At 45.8% G+C, this 18,806-nt stretch overlaps 1 protein-coding gene across 1 annotated transcript in view; it reads left to right on the top strand.

Moving 5' to 3' along the window:
- The window catches only part of LY86 (lymphocyte antigen 86), a 58,009-nt gene extending 41,559 nt beyond the window's left edge, over positions 1-16,450 (top strand). The window contains exons 4-5 of the mRNA XM_017526762.2: positions 11,314-11,366; positions 16,018-16,450. Of these exons, the coding sequence (XP_017382251.1) occupies positions 11,314-11,366; positions 16,018-16,101 (137 nt within the window). The 3' untranslated portion in view covers positions 16,102-16,450. The remainder of the gene's footprint in view (positions 1-11,313; positions 11,367-16,017) is intronic.
- The last annotated feature ends 2,356 nt before the right edge of the window (positions 16,451-18,806 follow it).

Below are 18,806 nucleotides of genomic sequence, written 5' to 3'. Positions count from 1 at the left end.
CAATCTCAGCTCACTGCAGTCTCCGCCTCCTGGGTTCAAGCAATTCTCCTGCCTCAGCCTCCTGAGTAGCTGGGACTACAGGTGTGTGCCACCATGCCCAGCTAACTTATGTATTTTTTAGTAGAGATGGGGTTTTACCATGTTGGTTAGGATGGTCTCGATCTCTTGACCTTGTGATCCATCTGCCTCGGCCTCCCAAAGTGCTGGGATTACAGGCGTGAGCCACTGCGCCCGGCCACATGTTGGTTTTTAAGGAATTCTAAAGCCCTGGGTGCTTTCTCCCCATCCTCAAATTCAAGCACGTTTTTAAATGACCCAACCATGCTGCAACTGTACTTTGACATCAGTCAATTTTTTTATGTTCCTTGAGCCCAGTATACTAAGACTAAGAATGATGTAGGACCAGAAATAATTTTGATTTTTTAAGACAAGCTTCTTTACAAATCCTTGACTATTATGGAATTGCATAAATCCAACTCAGTAATTCATACACTTTGATGTAATAATCGTTTAGGAAGCTAATTAAGAAAGCCAACTCACTGCTCCCCCATACCTCCCAATCGGATCCCAGAGCCGCCGGTATTTGCATTTTAACAAACTAAACATCCCGAGAGCCCTGATCTGCATGAGCCCAGAGCTCCTCACTCCCCACCTGCCCCAGTCTGAGAAATGCAGCCCTCTGTGATGTCTGTTTAGCTTGCCAGTCACATTACTCTTTCCCAGGGCTGTCCAGGTTTCTGAGGATCAAGTCAATTTCTTCTCTTTGCTCCCATAATCATCTACTTCACCAATAGTGGAGCTCCTGTCTGATTACTTTGGTTTTCCAGTGAAGGTCACAGACAGGTAGGGGGCAGTGGATGGTAAGGGCCTGTGTTGTGTTGAGTAGCAAAAAGAGGTATACAATATTCATGGACAGTGGGGAAGAAATTTACTTGTGAAATATAGTAAGATTTCTAGACAGTGTTGAGTGCTTTTTTTTAGGTTTGTGCCCACAAATTTAAAGATATTCCAGCCATCCCAGATGTATATTTTCTTAGAGACATTCAGTAGTTCCAATGCTAGTGAAGGTCGATGGTTGGGTTGGAGTTTCACTGGACAAGAATGAAACTGAGAGAAAGTCAAGGCTGTTGGGTTAGAGGCAAGGAAAATATTATAATAATAGACCATAGAATCTAGGGAGGGTAAAGAAGAAAGTGAAGGCAGGAGGGAGTTGTCGATAGTAACAGTGGGGGAGTGAGTTGAATGGAATTTCTATTATTGCAGTCAGGGTGCTAGAATTGGTGAGCTGGCAGGGTATGAGGACGCCACATGGCAGAAGCCTTGACATTTAGATTTCAGAAGTGGTGCATTTTTGTAGGCTGTGAAATATCCAGGGTTGACATGAGAGATGGTGGTTGAGGTGTAAAGATGGAAATGATTGTTGGAGATAAGGGAGTGAAAGAGCTGAAACATCATGGTACTTAGTGGACCATCCATGTCAGTATTGAGATCAGCAAGAAGGACGATGCCTTGCCCAGTCCCTCAGTGATTACTGCCTTCCCTGTGATTCCCCTGCACTGAAACCTGCATATTCTAAGCATCATGGTTAAGAGCACACATCTAGGGGTCAGACTATCTTGGCTTGAATCTGAGCTTTTCTTCCTATTCATTGGGCAAGTAACTTAACCTGTCTGAGCAGTACAGGTTGGCAGTGTAACTAGTATGTGCAGAGGGTTCAGAGGGACAGCCTCCTGGCATTCATTTGTCATGCTGCTGCTTTGCCCAGCCTGAGGACGAACCCCTTGCATTGCAACTTATGCTAATGGTGCCCTTAACAGATATACACTGCAGTGGTTCAGCTACTGGAACATGATTTCTTTTTTGGAAGGCATGCTTTTTTCTTAGTAGATATTCTCTGACCCAAACCAAGACAATCAGAGCGGAGAGACAAAGATACCCCTTCCCAATCTGTTCTGACAAGAGGGGGTTTCATTGCAACTCACCAGTCTCTAGAGCTGCCCACTTTCAGTCTGGTATTCCTGCCTTCTTGCCAATTCTGTGACTCCTAAATGTCCTTTCAAGAAATTACTTTTGCTTTTGTTGGCTCAATTGGGTGTCTTCAGTTTGCAACTCAAGGATGTTGCTACTACGGGCATGAACAACCCAAGAGCACTCCTGCTGGCTGTCAGGATTTGGACACAGTGTGGCTCAGGAGCAGAGTCCAAGAACAAGGACTGGTGTGCCATCCCTGTCTGGGCTGGCTGGGTTCCCTTTGGGATGTTTTATACCTACTCTTTGATTCTACAAATTGCTGTATGGTGGCACAGTGCAAATGACTTGACCTTGGAAGCAGACAGACTTGGGTTCGAGACCCAGTTCTCCTCCTCACTAGCTAAGTGATGTTGAGCAATTTGCCCAACCATCCTGCAACTCAGCTTTTCCACTTGCAAAACAGAAATAGCAATGCCTCCCCATAGGGCATTAAGAGAACTGGAGAACTTGTATGTAAAGCCGCTAAGCAGAATGCAGTCCCCAGGAAGGGTAGAAATGGCAATTAGTTATTAACTGTATTATTGTTCACCCAGATGTAAAAAAGAGTAACAGAATGGACATTCACTTGGTGGATACTGAAATATGCAATGAGACTAGGTTTTGGGGTTTCTTTTATTCATTCTAAGACAGAACTTAGAACTGTTAAGTTCTGTCTGTGCCTTTTTTTTTTTTAACTTTTGTTTTAAAAAATGGATGAATATGACTCTTTGAGGAGCAACACTCCAATGACACCCGCTCAGTTAATGCTCCCAGGTTTGCTCATTTGTGTTCTTCACCATTAAGGGGTCCTTCGCTGGACTGAGAGGTTTTTTATTAAATTGGTCTCTTACAGTTTACAGCTTCAATTGGGGCTTTTTTGGGGGCTTGTGAAGTTCTTGAGATAACTGCAAGTAACTCATTAAACTGTCTTTTTTGGTAACCTGATAAAATAACACCTAAAATTACATTTTCACTCCATCCTTTCTAAGATCCTCTCCAATTCTGAGATTCCTTTAATTAACATTCTCACACTCCAGGTCTATAAAAAGAGCCCCAGTATATTTACATCATTTCTTCCCTTCCTTTCATGTACAATCTTTATCAGTTTTTAATATGCAGTGGATTAAAGAAATTCACCAATTCACCTCCCTGGTTCTGAACACTTGAAGTCATTTCTGAGTATCAGATTTTTTTTGGACCCAGACCTTTGGGTGATTGTCATTGAGTGTCTTTTTGAAGAGAAAATTGGTTTTTAAATTGTGGAAATGAAAGGTCCCAAGGGTTTTGGGTGACATCAACTTGATATGAGGGCCTGTGTCTTTTACTGTTTTTTTTGTTTTGTTTTGTTTTGTTTTTAACAGGGGCTGGCTCTGTCACCCAGGTGGTGCAATCTTGGTTCATTGCAACCTCCGCCTTCCAGGTTCAAGCACTCTTCCCACCTCAGCCTCCTGAGTAACTGGGACTACAGGTGCATGCCACCACATCTGCCTCATTTTTTGTAGAGATGGGATTTTGCCATGTTGTCCAGGCTGGCCTCCAAGTCCTGAGCTCAGGCGATTTACTCACCTCGGCCTCCCAAAGTGCTGGGATTACAGGCATGAGCCACCATGCCCAGCTCTTCTTCTAAGTGCAAGTTCGCACCCTTTGACCACCATCTCCTCCTTTTCCGTACTCCTTAGGCCCTGCCAACCACCCATCTACTCTGTTACTATGACTCTGACTTTTATTTTTGGATTCCACATCTAAGTGAGATCATGCCATGTTTGCCTGCCTTGTTTCATTTAGCATGATGTCCTTTAGCTTTATCCACGTTGCTGCAAATGGCAGGATTTCTTCCTTTTTAAAGGCTGAATCATATTCCACTGGGTGTATAGACCACATTTTCTTTACCCATTCATCTGTCACTGTTGTTTTCACATCTTGGCTACTGTGAATAATCCTGTGAGAAATTCCCACTGTCAGTGGGAATGTAAATTAGTACAGCCACTGTGGAAAACAGTGTGGAGATTCCTCAAAAAATTAAAGATAGAACTTCCATATGATCCAGCAATCCCACTTCTGAGTGTGTATATATATATATCTCCAAAGGAGATGAAATCAGTATCTGGAAAGGATATCTGCACGCAGGGAGGCAGTGTCAACCTGGGAGGATGTAGCCCTCATCTGCCCTCCAGGTGAGGCCAAGAGCAACGCGGGAGGGAGCTCAGAGTCTGTGATGGCATCTGGTGCATGGAGGACCAAGGTCAGGGGCTAGAGGCTGGAGAGGAAGGTGGGAGTATGTTCCAGACCCACCAAGAGCATCGTGTCAGGAGGAGGAGGGAGGGAGTGCATGGCTTTATTCTAGTGAGCTCTGTATACAGTTTCTATTCCTCTCCCTGCCTCTGGGTATTTCCCGAGAGACCCAAATCAGGAGGATGGGGAAAGCCAGGCACTGCTCCTCTTCCCGTCCCCTCTGCTCTGTAGCTTTGCTTTCTATAGTCGCTGATCCTCCAGGATATAGTGCTTTCTGTTCCCTTAAGACTTGGAGCTGGTAGGTGAGGGCTCTCATTTAAGGTAATAACAAACTTGCCTGGGGTAGAAACTGATAAGAGTGTCCACGGCCTTCAGTGCAAATGTCACTGTAGCCAGATCCCAGTGGGTCCTAAAGGCTGGAGTTTTCTTCAAGGTTTCCATGGATGCCAGGCAGTGTGGGTAGGTAAGCTCCAGGCTAAGCTAGGCCTAATTGTAATTTTTTAGTGTTATTTTTCAGTGTCTCTTAATTTGGCAGCTCTTCTAGTTCCCAGGCCATTGAACTGTTATCCTCCGAACCTCTGAGTTCTTTGTGTGTCTCCTGGAGGGGTCCTCCCGGGACTCAGTGTTGCAGGCTCGGCTGCTCCGTTTCAGAGGGAGTTCTGTGGATCCTCACCATACAGTTGCACAGAGTGTGCCTGGCTCAGGGTTGAATGGGAGCAGAAATCCAGCTTGTGCCCCATTGGATCAGGGCCAGATTCCCAGGACTGGGCTGGGTCCCACCAGCCAATGCTTTGAGTGGTCTGTGCCACATCCTCTCAGCCCCTGGTGAAACCTGGCTGCTGGAGTGGGCATCAGCAGGGCCTCTGACGTTACTCCATGTCAGGGGGCTGCCCCTCTGCACACTTTCCCGCTTTGGAGCAGGGCAACTGGGAAGTGCAGGGATGTGAACTCCTGAAGCCTCCTGACCTTGAGAAGGTCCATTCTGCGGCACCCGCTGCAGTTCCCCAGGGGTCACGGGGGATGTGGCTCTAGCTCCCTGTGCTGATAATCAGTTCCCTGGTGCATCTCTTACAGCCTCTAGAAAGCAAACATTCCCCTAGAAAGCAGCAGCAACTAGAAAGCAGGCTTTCCCCATCACCCTTGCTTCCTGGCATCATGGCCTAGTGTCCTACCTTGCCCCAAGTCCTTGATCCTGGCTTTACTTGGGGGTACCCCAAACTAGGAACGTTTTCTCACTTCCTGGTGCCCCTTTTTCTAATGTATTATACCAAGGCCATAGATGAGCTAGTGGTGGCCTAGCCACCTTGCTGCGGACACATTTGCACCTGTTTCGTGTGATGAAATGGTACTCCAATGCCCTGGAGCCTGTACCTTGACTTTTATTCCAAAGACCAGGAAGGAGAATTGTCATGCCCTGGATTATGTCTTTGGATTCTCCGAATCTCATATTCTGGGAGAAGACAGGAGCTGAGTGACAGGGACAGGAGGTGAAGACCACAGCTGTGCTCCGAGGGGAGGAACAGGGCATCCGAGAAAGCCTGTGAGTTTTAGAAAAGAGGGACAGGAAGGAGGAGGAGTGAGGCACAGTCAACTTCTGTCTTTGTTTTCTTCATTCAGTTGGGTGGAGAGTTACTGTCCCTGAATAGTGCACAAGTGTGGAATAACCTACAATAAATCAAGTCAACTCGCATGAAGCAGATTTGAAAACTTTGGGACTCTTTGGCAAGTCAAATGACCCTTTTATTGGAGGATTATTTTGGTTGCTCCATAGTTAGAACTTGCTCAACTTTATTTCTAAATGTTTCTTGGGGATGCTCAGCATTTGGTCTCACCCCATTGGCTGTGCAAAGGGTCGGTGTGTTCTGGGAATAGTTCCTGTGATATTTTTGGAGTCACAACTGTACTTTAGAACTTATAACTGTATAATTTGAGTTTGGATGGCTTTTTCTATACATGAGTTAGCTTAGTTTTGCTTCCAGCTAACTCTACTTTGGTATCTTTCCCTGTCCATTCCATGAGGCTTGTGAGATTTTATTTTATGGCCTTTCACTACCTAAAGAAATTTAATGTTATTTACAACTTGAAAACATTCACTGTGTACTTGTAATGAGTCGTTTATGAAATTAGAATTTTTCCTGGGTTTCTTCACTCATGATCCTCTCCTTAGACCTCTACAGAGTGATTCAGAGTTGTGCTCATTATCTCTACCCTCCTTTTTTCTTTTTTTTAGAGAAGGCTTACTCTGTTGCCCAGGCTAGAGTGCAATGGCATTACTGTCGCTCACCGCAGCCTTAAACTCCTGGGCTCAAGTGATCCTCCTGCCTCAGCCTCCCAAGTACTAGGGACTACAGATGTACACTACCATGCCCAGCTAATTTTTAAACTTTTTGTAGAGACGGGGGTCTTCCTATGTCACTCATGCTGGTCTCAAACTCCCAGCTTCAAGGGGTCCTCCTTACCTCATCCTCTGTAGCAGCTGGGATTACAGGCATAGCCACTGCACCCGGCTAACCCTGCTCATTCCTACCTTTTTTTTTTTTCTTCAGAGACAGGATTTCCCTATGTTGCTCAGGCTGGTCTAGAATTCCTGAGCTCAAGCAATCTGTGCCCCTCAGCATCCCAAAGTCCTGGGATTACAGGTGTGAGCCACCACACCTGGCCTCTCCCTACCCTTTTAATTTCTGATAGAAGCTGGTTTTCTCTTCATGACAAACACGATGAAGGACTCCTTGCCATCTTGCCATCTTTCTCTGCCAAGAATGGGCACAGCACATGGGCTGTCATTGACTTCTAGCCAAATCATTTCTCCTCTGGTTAGAGGGCATGCAGGTGGTGGTTTTATGGGGAAAGGCGACAATAATGGCCCAATGAGGCAAGCACTTGGGAGTAATGATACAATCTCCTAAGAGAAAGACTATTCTCTTGCCTCACATGTGTGAGCAAGTGCATTATCTGTAGAGTTCTCAGAGTTGTTGGACTTCTATGAAAGCATTTTAATTAAAAACCTATAGAGTTTGAGTTTTCCCCATATTATACACAGTTTTGGGACTTTTCACACGAGGTCAGACAAGGCATGCTGGTTTTCCAATTGGGGATTCTGCAGCCTAGTAATGGCCCCCCAAAAGTCCAAGTCACAATCCCCAGGAACTGTAAATATGTTGCCTTATATGGCAACATATAAGGTAACTCTGCAGATGTGAATAAATTAAGGACTTTGAGATGGGGAGATTATCCCGTGTAGCCCAGGGGGCCCAGTGTAATCACAGAGGTCCTTATAAGAGGGAGGTAGGAGGTCAGAAAAAGGAGAAGGGGAGGTAGAGATGGAAGCAGACAGTGGAGTGATGCCACTATGGGTTGACATATGCCACAGCCTCTAGAAACTGAAAAAGGCGAGGAAGCAGGCTCTCCCTGGGCCTCCAGAAGGAGCACAACTCTATGATACTTTGATGCTCATTTTCTGATATCCAGACTGTTAAGAGAATAAATTGATGGTGTTGTCAATTGCTATGTTTGTGGTAATTTGTTATAGCAGCTATAGAAAGCTAATACAGTGGTCTTCGATTAAGAAAGGAGGGCCCAGGTGATGAGCCTGAGAAGGGCCAAGGATGGTGGCTTGTTTGTATTTGTGCTGTCCACAAAGGGCCCTTCAGAACCATGACACAGATGTAACCTAGGTTTTATGCAGAAGAGAAAGTGCTTGGGTGTAGGGCTGGGCCAGAGGGTAGAATTTCTAACATAAGCTCACAAATGAGCTCAGGATGGACTGTTCAAAATATTTTAGAGCAGTATAGATGCTACTAGGTCAGATCTGTACAACAGAACATTCCACAAAGATGGCAATGATCTGTGTCTACACCATCAAATACGGTAGCCACCAGGCATGTGTGGCTATTCGGAGCTTGAAGTATGGCTGGTAGGACTGGTGCACTGAATTTTTAATTTAACTTAACTATCAATTCTTTAAATAGCCACATGTGGCTTGTGACTGTCACATTGGACAGTGCAATTCTAGATCAGCACTAAGAGAAATGTAATGTAAAACACCTATGCAACATTAAATTTTCTAATAGCTACATAAAACAAAAAGGAAAAGGAAATAAGTGAAATTAGTTTAGTAATATATTTCGTTTAACACAGTTATTAAAAATATTACCATTTCAGCATAGAACCAATTTTAAAAGTCTTAATGAGATATTTACACTTTTTTTTCACATTTTGCACCAAGTCTTCAAAATCCAGTGTGTATTCTGTACATTTTACTTTGGACTGGCCATGCTCCTAGTACTTAATGGATGCAGGGGCCAGTAGCTACTGTCTGGATGGTGCCAACCATTTAGTCATTGACGAGGAAGCCAGGCCTAGCAGGGGAAATGACTTGCTTTCAGCGGCATTCCTTCTGCAAGGCCTGTGTGTCTGCTGTCCAGGCTCCCTCTCTGAGAGATACATAACTTCCAGCAGCAAAGCCGAAAGAATCTAAGTTTTTTTGTTCCACTTACCAACCAATTCCAAAATTTTGTGGACAGATACTTAATGCAACACTCAAAATACAACTTATAAATTGGTGGGCTGATTAGATTCCTAGAAATCTAATTAGCTCCACTATTGGTCTGCTGCCCTCTCTACAAACTTACCTACACCTGAACTCATTCTGCTCTGCTTTCTCTCCTATAATTGTGGGAGTGGTTCTCATGCTTCTCTCAAAGGCAAGAGGGGATGTTAATGGCCTTCCTCTCCACCTTCTTCAACCCTTCCTGTCTTCAGTTATTCCCTCTTCTGCATCTTCAATCTCTCTTTCTACCAGATTATTCCCTTAGAACAACAAATATGGTACAGTATCTCCCATCCTGAACAAAGAAACAAACCACTCTTAATACCACACTCTCCTTCAGTTATCTTTTTTTTTTTTGCTTCCTCTTATCGCAAAACTCTTACTTTGTCACCTCCTTATCTCTCTTCAGTCCACCCCTTCCAGGCATCAGTATTCACCTCTTCAGTGTTCTTATCAAGGTCACCAAGTGACCTCCATGTTGCCAAATCCACTGCACAGTTCTGTTCTCATCTTGCTCAGACTCTTAGCAGCAGCATTCAGCGTGGTTGGCGATACCCACCTGTTTTTAAAACAATCTCCTGGCTTCCTCCATCTCTCACTCTCCACTACCCTCCACTCCGCCGACCATTTCTTCTTAGTCTCCTTGGCTGGCTTCTCCTCAACCCAACATCTGAATGTTGGAGGCCCTCAGGAGGTCCTGTCCTCTCCTCTGTTGAAGAATTCTATCTCCTTGGGATGAGGAGGGCATCTCATCCTGTCCCATGTTGATGAGTCTGATATAATTGGCTCCATTCCTACCTTTTCCCTAAAATTCCCAATTTGTAGAGCCAACTGCTTCCAAAGATTCTTATTAACCATTCCCCAGAAGTAGATCTCTTTAATCATCACACACGCACACACACACACACACACACACACACTCTCTCTCTCTCTCTCTCTCTCTCTTCCTCACCATGTTCCCCTAATCTCAATAAATGGCACCCCCTTCTACCCAGATGCTCAAACCAAAACGCTTCCTGGCCCTACTCTCTGTATTCACTCATTACTGGGTGCTGTCTCCCAGCACAGCCGTGATCTCATTCATGTTCTCGACCTCCACCACCACCACCCTTCACCAATTCATCATTTACCTCGGCCACAGAAGAGCTTTCACACTTGGCCTGTTCTCTGCATTCTCTACACAGCAGAATGTCTCTCCAAAACATAAGTTAGCCATTTTCACATGATTTTCAACACCTTCTCCACTGCCTCTGGAATGAAATCTGAACTCCCCACCATTTCCTGCAGGTCCTGAAATATCTGTCACCCCTCAATCTTTCCAAGCACTTCTCAACACAGTACCTCTTGCTCACTGTGCTTCAGGAGACCCATCTCCCTCTGTTTTTCCAGTTTCCTAAACTCTGTTCCACATCAAGTCCTCTGTCCTTATTTTGTTACTCTGAGGTGATCTTTCCCCAACTCTTTAAATGCTTAGCTCATTCTGCTCCTTCAGGACTGGCCTCAAATACTGTCTCCCTAGAGACACCTCCGTGACCTGCCACCCTATGGAACACAGCACCTCCCAGTTCCTGGCATTAGCAAATATTCATAGAGTGCTTCTCAGGCTTTGTTATCAGTGCTTTTTATTGATTAACTCTTTAAATTCCCCACCACCCTAGGAGGTAGGTACTGTTACTGTCATTGTCTTACCCATCTTGAAAAAAACAAAAAGGAAACTGAGCCCAGAGATAACAACTGTCCAGGGTCAACTAATCTCGGGATCGAACCCTGCGCAACCTGGCTCCAGGCTGGCCCCTTCCCCACCACACCCTCCTGCCTCTCTCATGTTACTTGTGTCTCATTCTAGCTCTTGTTACAATCAGGATATTGTCCTGTTTAGTTATTTCTGTATCATCATTCTCCTCATTAGAATATGCATTAATCTATTTTCGTACTGCTATGAAGAAATACCAAAGTCTGGGTAATTTATAAGGAAGAAGAGGTTTCTTTACCTACATAGCTGGGAGGCCTCACAATTATGGTGGAAGGCAAAGGAGGAGCAAAGGCATATCTTACACAGCAGCAGGCAAAGGAGCACATGCGGGGGAACTGCCCTTTATAAAACCAGATCTCATGAGACTTATTCACTATCACGAGAACAACACAGGAAAAATCCACCCCCATGATTCAATTACCTCCCACTGGGTCCCTCCCATGACACACGGGAATTACACGAACTACAATTCAAGATGAGATTTGGGTGGGGACATAGCCAAACCATAACAGAATATAAGCAACATGTGGACAGGCTTCTTTTTTTCATCCTGGGCTCCCCAGGGCCTGCCACGTGGTAGGTGCCCAACCAATATTTGTGGCATGAATGAATGGTAGGTGTAGGTCAGGAAATGAAAACATTTCTAGCAATAGCTGCTCTTATTTTGGTGCCAACAACTGTCACACATCTATGTGACCACAGGCCTTATGAATTAATCATTATTTTAAATGATTGAATAACATTATCCATGCTTTATATATTTTTTCAGAGCAGATTTACTATGCTGGCCCTGTCAATAGTCTTGGAATTGAAATTCCTCAGGTAAGATATTACTTAATTCTTGTATGAAATACTTTGCTTCTTGAAGAAGGCGAGAAGGAGGAGAGGAAGGAAGAGAAATCAAGAAAGGAAGAGACTAAAAGAATTAAACAGTTTAAAACGTATAGGTCATCCCTGCAAAAACCCTTTCTTAATAAAACTTGTGCTTCACAGTGGGCACTCGAAATTTCTCGACACACTGGCTTTGTCATTTTGGCATTTAACATTTTACATGTCAGTGAGCCTCAGGGAATCCTCCGAGTACAAACCTCCCGCTGAGAGGGATGCCGGCGTTTTGTCCAGCAGGATTGCAGCGTCTGTGGGGTTCCATATGGCAGTGATGCTGGGCTGTGTGGGCGGCACCATGCAGGCACTGGGACTATGCTCAGGAGGCTGGCGCTTCCGAGAAAGGAAGATGCACGGTCATGAAGGCGTGAAGGTCCCCCAGTTACTGTCCTCGCAGTAACTGTTACTCATGAGCTGCCACTAAGTCAATAAATCCCACATCTTTAGCATTTGCTGGCAAAGCTCACAGCTAAGAGTAGAATTTTCCACTAAGTCCTTTCTGTTCAAGATAATGTGACGGTATTAAATGGCTCAATTTATATCACTCTGCCATAAGTAATACATGTCCAATATGCTATCCCGCAGAGAATCTTATGGAAGAACGTGAAAAGGACCACAAAAATGTGATCTTTTAAAAATCATGCTGATGTATTCAGTACATGTGAGATTTGGTTACGTGTATATAATACGTAGTGATCAAGTCAGGGTATTGAGGATGTCCATCACTGAATACATTTTGTTAACACTGGTCACCCTACTCTGCTATCAGACACTGAAATTATGTCTTCTATTAACTGTGGGTTGCACCCTTCAAGCCACTTCCCTTTATCCTCTCCCTTCTCCTCCCTCTCCACTCTGGTATCTGTCTTTCCACTCTCTATCTCCATGTGATCATGTTTTAGCTCCCACAGGTAATTGAGAATAAGCAATATCTGTATTTGTGCCTGGCTTATTTCACTTAAGATAATGACCCCCAGTTCCATCCATGTTGCCACAAATGACAAGATTTTATTCTTTTTTATGGCCATATAGTATTCCATTGTGTGCATATACCACATCTTCCTTATCCATTCATCTATAGATGGACACTCTGGTTGATTCCGTATCTTTGCGGCTGTGAATAGTGCTGCAGTAAGCATGGGGCTGCAGGCACAACAATGAAACCATTGTCAGCAGTTTTGTTTACAGCCTCCTGTTTTCAGCTCTCCAAAACCTGTATATGGCTGAAGAAAACGGTCTTTTTCTCCATAAAGAATCTCTGACTTAGTTTCACCGCTGGTTTTGTTTCCTTTCTGTCCTGGCCTCCGGGTTCCTATGTCAGAGCGCCATCTTGCTACCATGTTGGATTTCCACTAGCATTGCTCTTGCAGCTGGGAAGTCTCCAGCCTTCTCCCTCTGGAAATCTCTAGAGTGTTCCCTTCAGGCCTTTCAGTAAAATATGAAAGCTTTGCAAGAAGAAAAACTACACCTCTCTTTACTTCTAGTATGAGGGGCCTAAACCCTCCCAAAGAGCTCCTTTTTTCTTTAACTCTTTGCTATTTGAATTCTTTTTCTTTCCTCATTTTCCTTCTGACCCTCCTCCCCACTAGAGACTGTCTTAAAATTTACTAACAATTGACTTTCATTTTTGCATTGCTGGCTTAATTTTAAACCAGTTACTCAGCAACTGTTATAAAATGGAGGAGAAAAGAACTTCTTAAAGTCGGAAAACCCCTTTGAAAATAAGCTGAGAGTCCAGGCACAGTGGCTCACGCCTGTAATCCCAGCAGTTTCGGAGGCCGAGGTGGGTGGATCACTTGAGGTCGGAAGGTCGAGACCAGGCTGGCCAACATGGTGAAACACCGTCTCTACTAAAAATACAAAAATTAACCAGGGGTGGTGGCACACACCTGTAATCCCAGTTACTCAGGAGGTTGAGGCAGGAGAATCCCTTGAATACAGGAGGCAGATGTTGCAGTGAGCTGAGATGGTGCCACTGCACTCCAGCCCGGGCGACAGAGCAAGACTCCATCTCAGAAAAAAGGAGGGAAGGAAGGAAGGGAGGGAGGGAGGGAGGGAGGGAGGAAGGAAGGAAGGAAGGAAGGAAGGAAGGAAGGAAGGAAGGAAGGAAGGAAGGAAGGGGAGAAAGAAAGAGAGAAAGAAAGTTAACCAGATGCATAAAAAGCTTTATTTGAATCACCTGTGGCACGTGAAGAAAGTGCAGAACTTATGTTCTTCAATCAATAACGGTATTGAAGCAGATATTTCCCAGTGTGAAGGCATCGCATGTGTGGCAAAGACAGCTGGAGGCTTTAATCCCAATATGGGCTCCTACACTGGCTGCAGATCAGCCACGGCCAGCCCGCAATGCACAGAGGCTTCGCTTTCTTAATATGGGACAGACACAGTTCAAAGCCTTTTGGTTGTAAAATACCTGCCCCATATCCCCTTCTCTAACCAAATCCTCCAGAGATGGACTCTGGGCTAATGGCAATTCCCACGTGGCCAAAAACACTCCCACTCAGCGCTCAATTTCCAGAGCCTTGGTGTTATTTTCTTCTGAAGTCATCCAACCCTTTGGCCTGCACTGAAGCCCTGCCTGGCGTCCTCTGTCTATGCCTGCTATTTTCTGAACGAGAATTTAGGGGATCCTTTGAGCTCCCAAAGCATGTGGACAACTCACAGGCACAGCCTGACCCATGTATTGCCAAAGGTGCACCTACAAATTCCTAACTTGCAAGCTCCGTGCCCTCCTCTACAGCAGAAATGCCACTTCGCTCAGTTCTTCTCTGTCCCGGCCCCCTGGCCTCCCAGCACATGCCTCCCCCTGGCTCCAGCCTGACACAGTTGCCTAAATACTCTTATCTCTTATACCGGAGTCTGTGATATCCATAATTCATAGTCTTGAACCCCTTCCTTCAAGTACAACAGCTTCTCTTGACTCATAACGAAGTAATGAATAATTCATGTGGTATTCAAAAAATTTGTAGGTGTGTGCTTAAATGCACGTAGAGGCTTCAAAGAAAAGTACATGAGGAGGAGGAGGAGGATGAAACACAATGAGATATGAACTTGAGCCGGTCTTTACTCATAATTAATTCTCTAACATTTAGACTACTTTGGTTACATTCCTAACACTTTTAAAATCACGGCTGCTCAATATTTGAAGAGTATGACTCATGGGAGCCTCTAGAATCATGAGATCACACCCAAGGTGCCATCCAGGGCACAGCCTGGCTCTCTTGAATAGAGTTTCAGTGCTGGGGACTCCACTCTCTTTGGAAGCTTTGCTAATTGCTAGAAAGTTGCTCTCTTAACAAAAGCCACCTCTCATGCTGCTTCTATCAGTGGGCTCACCTACTCCTTCCCTCTTGCTTTGTACAGATTAAACTCTTTCCTCCTTTGGGTGACAGGCAGTTCAAAGATGTACCAGCCATCTCCTGGCGTCCTCTGCCACAGTTCCTCTACCCTGCTTGTGAGCCTCCCACCACCCCAGAACCTTTTCCTCTCTAGATTGGTGTCTACAAACCCATGAGCGTTCTGTGGCTGCTGGGGCGTGGGGCAAGGGTGCTGGCAGCAAACAAAACAGGCATGGCTCTTCTACAGTCCTCATGGGACCTGGCTGTCAGACAGCTTCCACCAAGCTGACTACAAAGGAAGAGAGACCCCCATACGGTGTTGCTGCCAGCAAGGAACCCCGAAAGCAGCCATCCTTCCTGTGACGGGCCATTTTGGTTCTGTGCTGGTGCACTGCGCTCCCCAGGGTCTTCTCTGTCTCAGTATACAAACCTTTCTCCTTCCAGTCGCTCAGGCTGGGAGCCTTGGAGTCACCTTTAACCTGCCTCTCTCTCTCCCACTCACTTGCGTTTCCTCAGCAGATCCCATCAGCTGTTCTTTCAAAATCTCTCTGGCACCCAAACCCTTCCCGCACCTCCACCTCTCCTCCAAGTCATCCTCACCTCTCACCTGGATTCCTGAGGTCGCCTCCTACCTGGGCTTTTCAGCAAGGCAGCCAGAGGGACCCCACTGGCACAGGCGCCAGGTCAGGCCACGCTCTCCTGACCCCGGTCCCTTTCAGGGTGGAAGCTGATGTCCCCACCACGGCCTTTGAGGCCCTGAGAGTCTGACCTGCAATGTCTCCCTGACCTCATCCCCCTCCATCCACCTCTCCCTGCAGCCCCGCTGGCCTCCTTCTGCCTCTCTAAGGTGGGCGCCCAGCCCATAGCAGGACTGCACCTTCTCGCATCTGCTTCAGGTCTTTGCCTAAAGATCGTCTTCTCAGCAGGGCCTCCTTTCACCACCCTGCTCAAAATTGCAGACCAGCACTCACCTTGACCCACCTAGTGCTCCCGTCCACTTCCTTCCTGCATGAGTTCTCTCCATGACATGAGCATCTGACACACCACACATAGTCACATATCATTGGATGGTCTGTCTCTCCCAGAGATGCTGTAAGCTCCACGGGGCAGGGGTTGGTTTGTCTTGTTCTCACTTTATCCACAGTGTCCAGAACAGCACCCAGCACATGGAAGATTCCCTGTAAATATTTGTTAAATGGTTCATTACACTGTGGGTCACACGTCTAATACCTGACCTATCCCCCTTGCAGGGAGAATACCAGGTTCTGCTGGAACTGTATACTGAAAAACGGTCCACCGTGGCATGCGCCAATGCAACCATCATTTGCTCCTGACCATGGCCTGTAGCAAAACTCACAACCGGCTCCATCTTATGGGACCTCCAAGCCTCTCTGACTGAACCTACTGCATAGGGAGAAGCAGCCAATGACAGAGAGAGGCTCTACAAAGAAGCTCCCAAAGAGTGTAGTTGCTAATTTTAGTCCCGGGACCAGACATCCCCAGACTCCACAGATGTAATGAAGCCCCTAAATGTATCTCTTTCTAAGCAGCCTCTTGACAGTCCCTAAGCAGTCTCGAGCATCCATCCTTTAATGGATCACCTCACGCCAGACTCGCCTGCTTTTCAGCTCCTTAGGAGTGCCTCCCCCCAGTTACCAAGAATAAAGAAAGCTGGCCACCATTGTTCATTGTGGTCTGTTCAAAGAATCTTAGTACAATGCTGTAGTTAAAAACTCATTTCCTGCTGGGCGAGCTGGCTCACACCTGTAATCACAGCACTTTTGGAGGCGGAGGCGGGTGGATCACGAGGTCAAGAGATCGAGATCATCCTGGCCAACATGGTGAAGCCACGTCTCTACTAAAAAATACAAAAACTAGCTGGGTGTGGTGGCGTGTGCCTGTAGTCCCAGCTACTCTGGAGGCTGAGGCAAGAGAATTTATTGATCCTGGGAGGCAGAGGTTGCAGTGAGCTGAGATAGCACCACTGCACTCCAGCCTGGTGACAGAGCGAGACTCTGTCTCACAAAAAAAAAAAAAAAAAAAAGCAGAAGAAGAAAAAAGAAAGTCATTTCCTCCAGATACAGTGCTGGGTGCTGGTGCAGCATAAGCAGTTCCAAAAAATTCAGGAGGATGACAGCCTGCCTAAAATTAGAGCACTGGGAAAACGTGCCATTGCTTCTCCTGGGCAGGCCCCCACCCTTGAACCAAGAGGACCAAGAAGCTGATGCAACCTCAGGAATAGGGACATCCAAATCTCACTTATCCAAACACTCATTTCACGTTCATTCCCCAAAGCATGATTATACCTAACCTCAGCACACGATGGCTCTCATTACTGCACTCACTAATTAATGCAAGGAATGACTACCGAACCCTTTTTTTTTGAGATGGAGTTTTGCTCTTGTTGCTCAGACTGGAGTGCAATGGTGTGATCTTGGCTCATCACAACCTCCAACTCCCGGGTTCAAGCATTTCTCCTGCCTCAGCCTCCCCAGTAGCTGGGATTACAGGCATGTGCCGCCACACCCAGCTAATTTTGTATTTTTAGTAGAGATGAGGTTTCTCCATGTTGGTCAGGCTGGTCTTGAACTCCCGACCTCAGGTGATCCAGCCACCTAGGCCTCTCAAAGTGCTGGGATTACAGGCTTGAGCCACCGCACCCGGCCAAGAACACTTAATGTGTATCAGGCACTGTGTTCGTAGGATGTCTTCTTCAATGCTCTTCATAAGTGAGCATGTTGCTCATCCTACCGCCAGAGCCATTTCTGCAGCCCTGTCTTCTCTCCTGAGATGCACTGATTACATGAGGGGCCCCATAGCCCCTTCATAATCCAATGCCCCTCTCCTTCCAGTGTCCTTGCTGGCCCTCTTGCTCCTGCTAAAGGGGTGGAGTAAGATGAGTGAATTGACACTGTCATTCATTAAAGTGTCACTGTATTCGAGATTAAAAGAGGAAAAATTCCATAGCTTAAAAAGCAGCAGTTGCCATTAATCACCATTTGTACATAATTAAACCACCTAGAACAGCAGTTCATAAATGCCTGGTGAATGAGAACTTTAAAACCAGCATCTGGGGTTTTCTGGGTTATGAAGAGAAAACATTACAGCAATGTCCTCCCCTAGGCCCATAGTGCTTGAGAGAAAAGACATATGTGGCCATGCCAGGATCAGGAGTAAATCTCTGAATGGACATGGGGTGACAGTGTTATCCACAAGAACAGCAACCTCCGCATCCCAGGTTCAAACGATTCTCCTGCCTCAGCCTCCTGAGTAGCTGGGATTATAGGCACATGCCACCACACCCAGATAATTTTGTATTTTTTGTAGAGATGGGGTTTCTCCATGTTGGTCGGCTGATCTCAAACTCCGCCCGCCTTGGCCTCTTAAAGTGCCGAGATTACAAGTGTGAGCCACTGCGCCCGGCCGAGAACATTTAATGTGTAAAGGTCCCCTGGCTATTCCCTCTAGCTTGAGACATTCACCTCACTCCCTTTTCAGTAACTGTCACTATGAGTAGGAAAGGCCCTGGCGAGACTCTGTGTACGCACATGTTCTAACAGTACAAGACAGCTGTCACAGCCTTCCAAAGACACAAGCGGAACTCAGCCAGTCCCTTCCCAATCCCTTTGCCCTCTTCTTCAAATTGACTGTGTGGGTATGTGTGCATGAGAGGGAGGGAGAGGGAACATTTCAGATGCTAGAGGTTTGTATTAAACTGGAATTTCCATATATGGAGCCGAACCTAGTCATAGCTGAATATACAAGTACACAGCAGTTTCACTAAGGACATGATTTGAGAGAAAATTTTTTTTTAAAGTTTATTTGTCCCAGAATACATCTTTTCTTAGTGTCCTGCTACGGACTTAAATTTCACCATTAGTTTTATTGCAGCAAGTTGAGAACATTTTTCAATGTCCAGGAGTCTCCTCTTGGAATACGAACAGCCCTGGTAAAGAAAGGTTGGAGTCTTTGTCACTATTTAACACTCTGGCAGGATGGATGACGACTTTGAAAGTGCCAGCCCAGGAAACAGGGGTGT

The sequence above is a fragment of the Cebus imitator genome, unplaced genomic scaffold (genome assembly GCF_001604975.1).
Source record: "Cebus imitator isolate Cc_AM_T3 unplaced genomic scaffold, Cebus_imitator-1.0 Scaffold43, whole genome shotgun sequence".
NCBI lineage: Eukaryota > Metazoa > Chordata > Mammalia > Primates > Cebidae > Cebus > Cebus imitator.
Note: the sequence above shows the minus strand (reverse complement) of the source record. Positions and strands in the feature narration are given on the sequence as shown.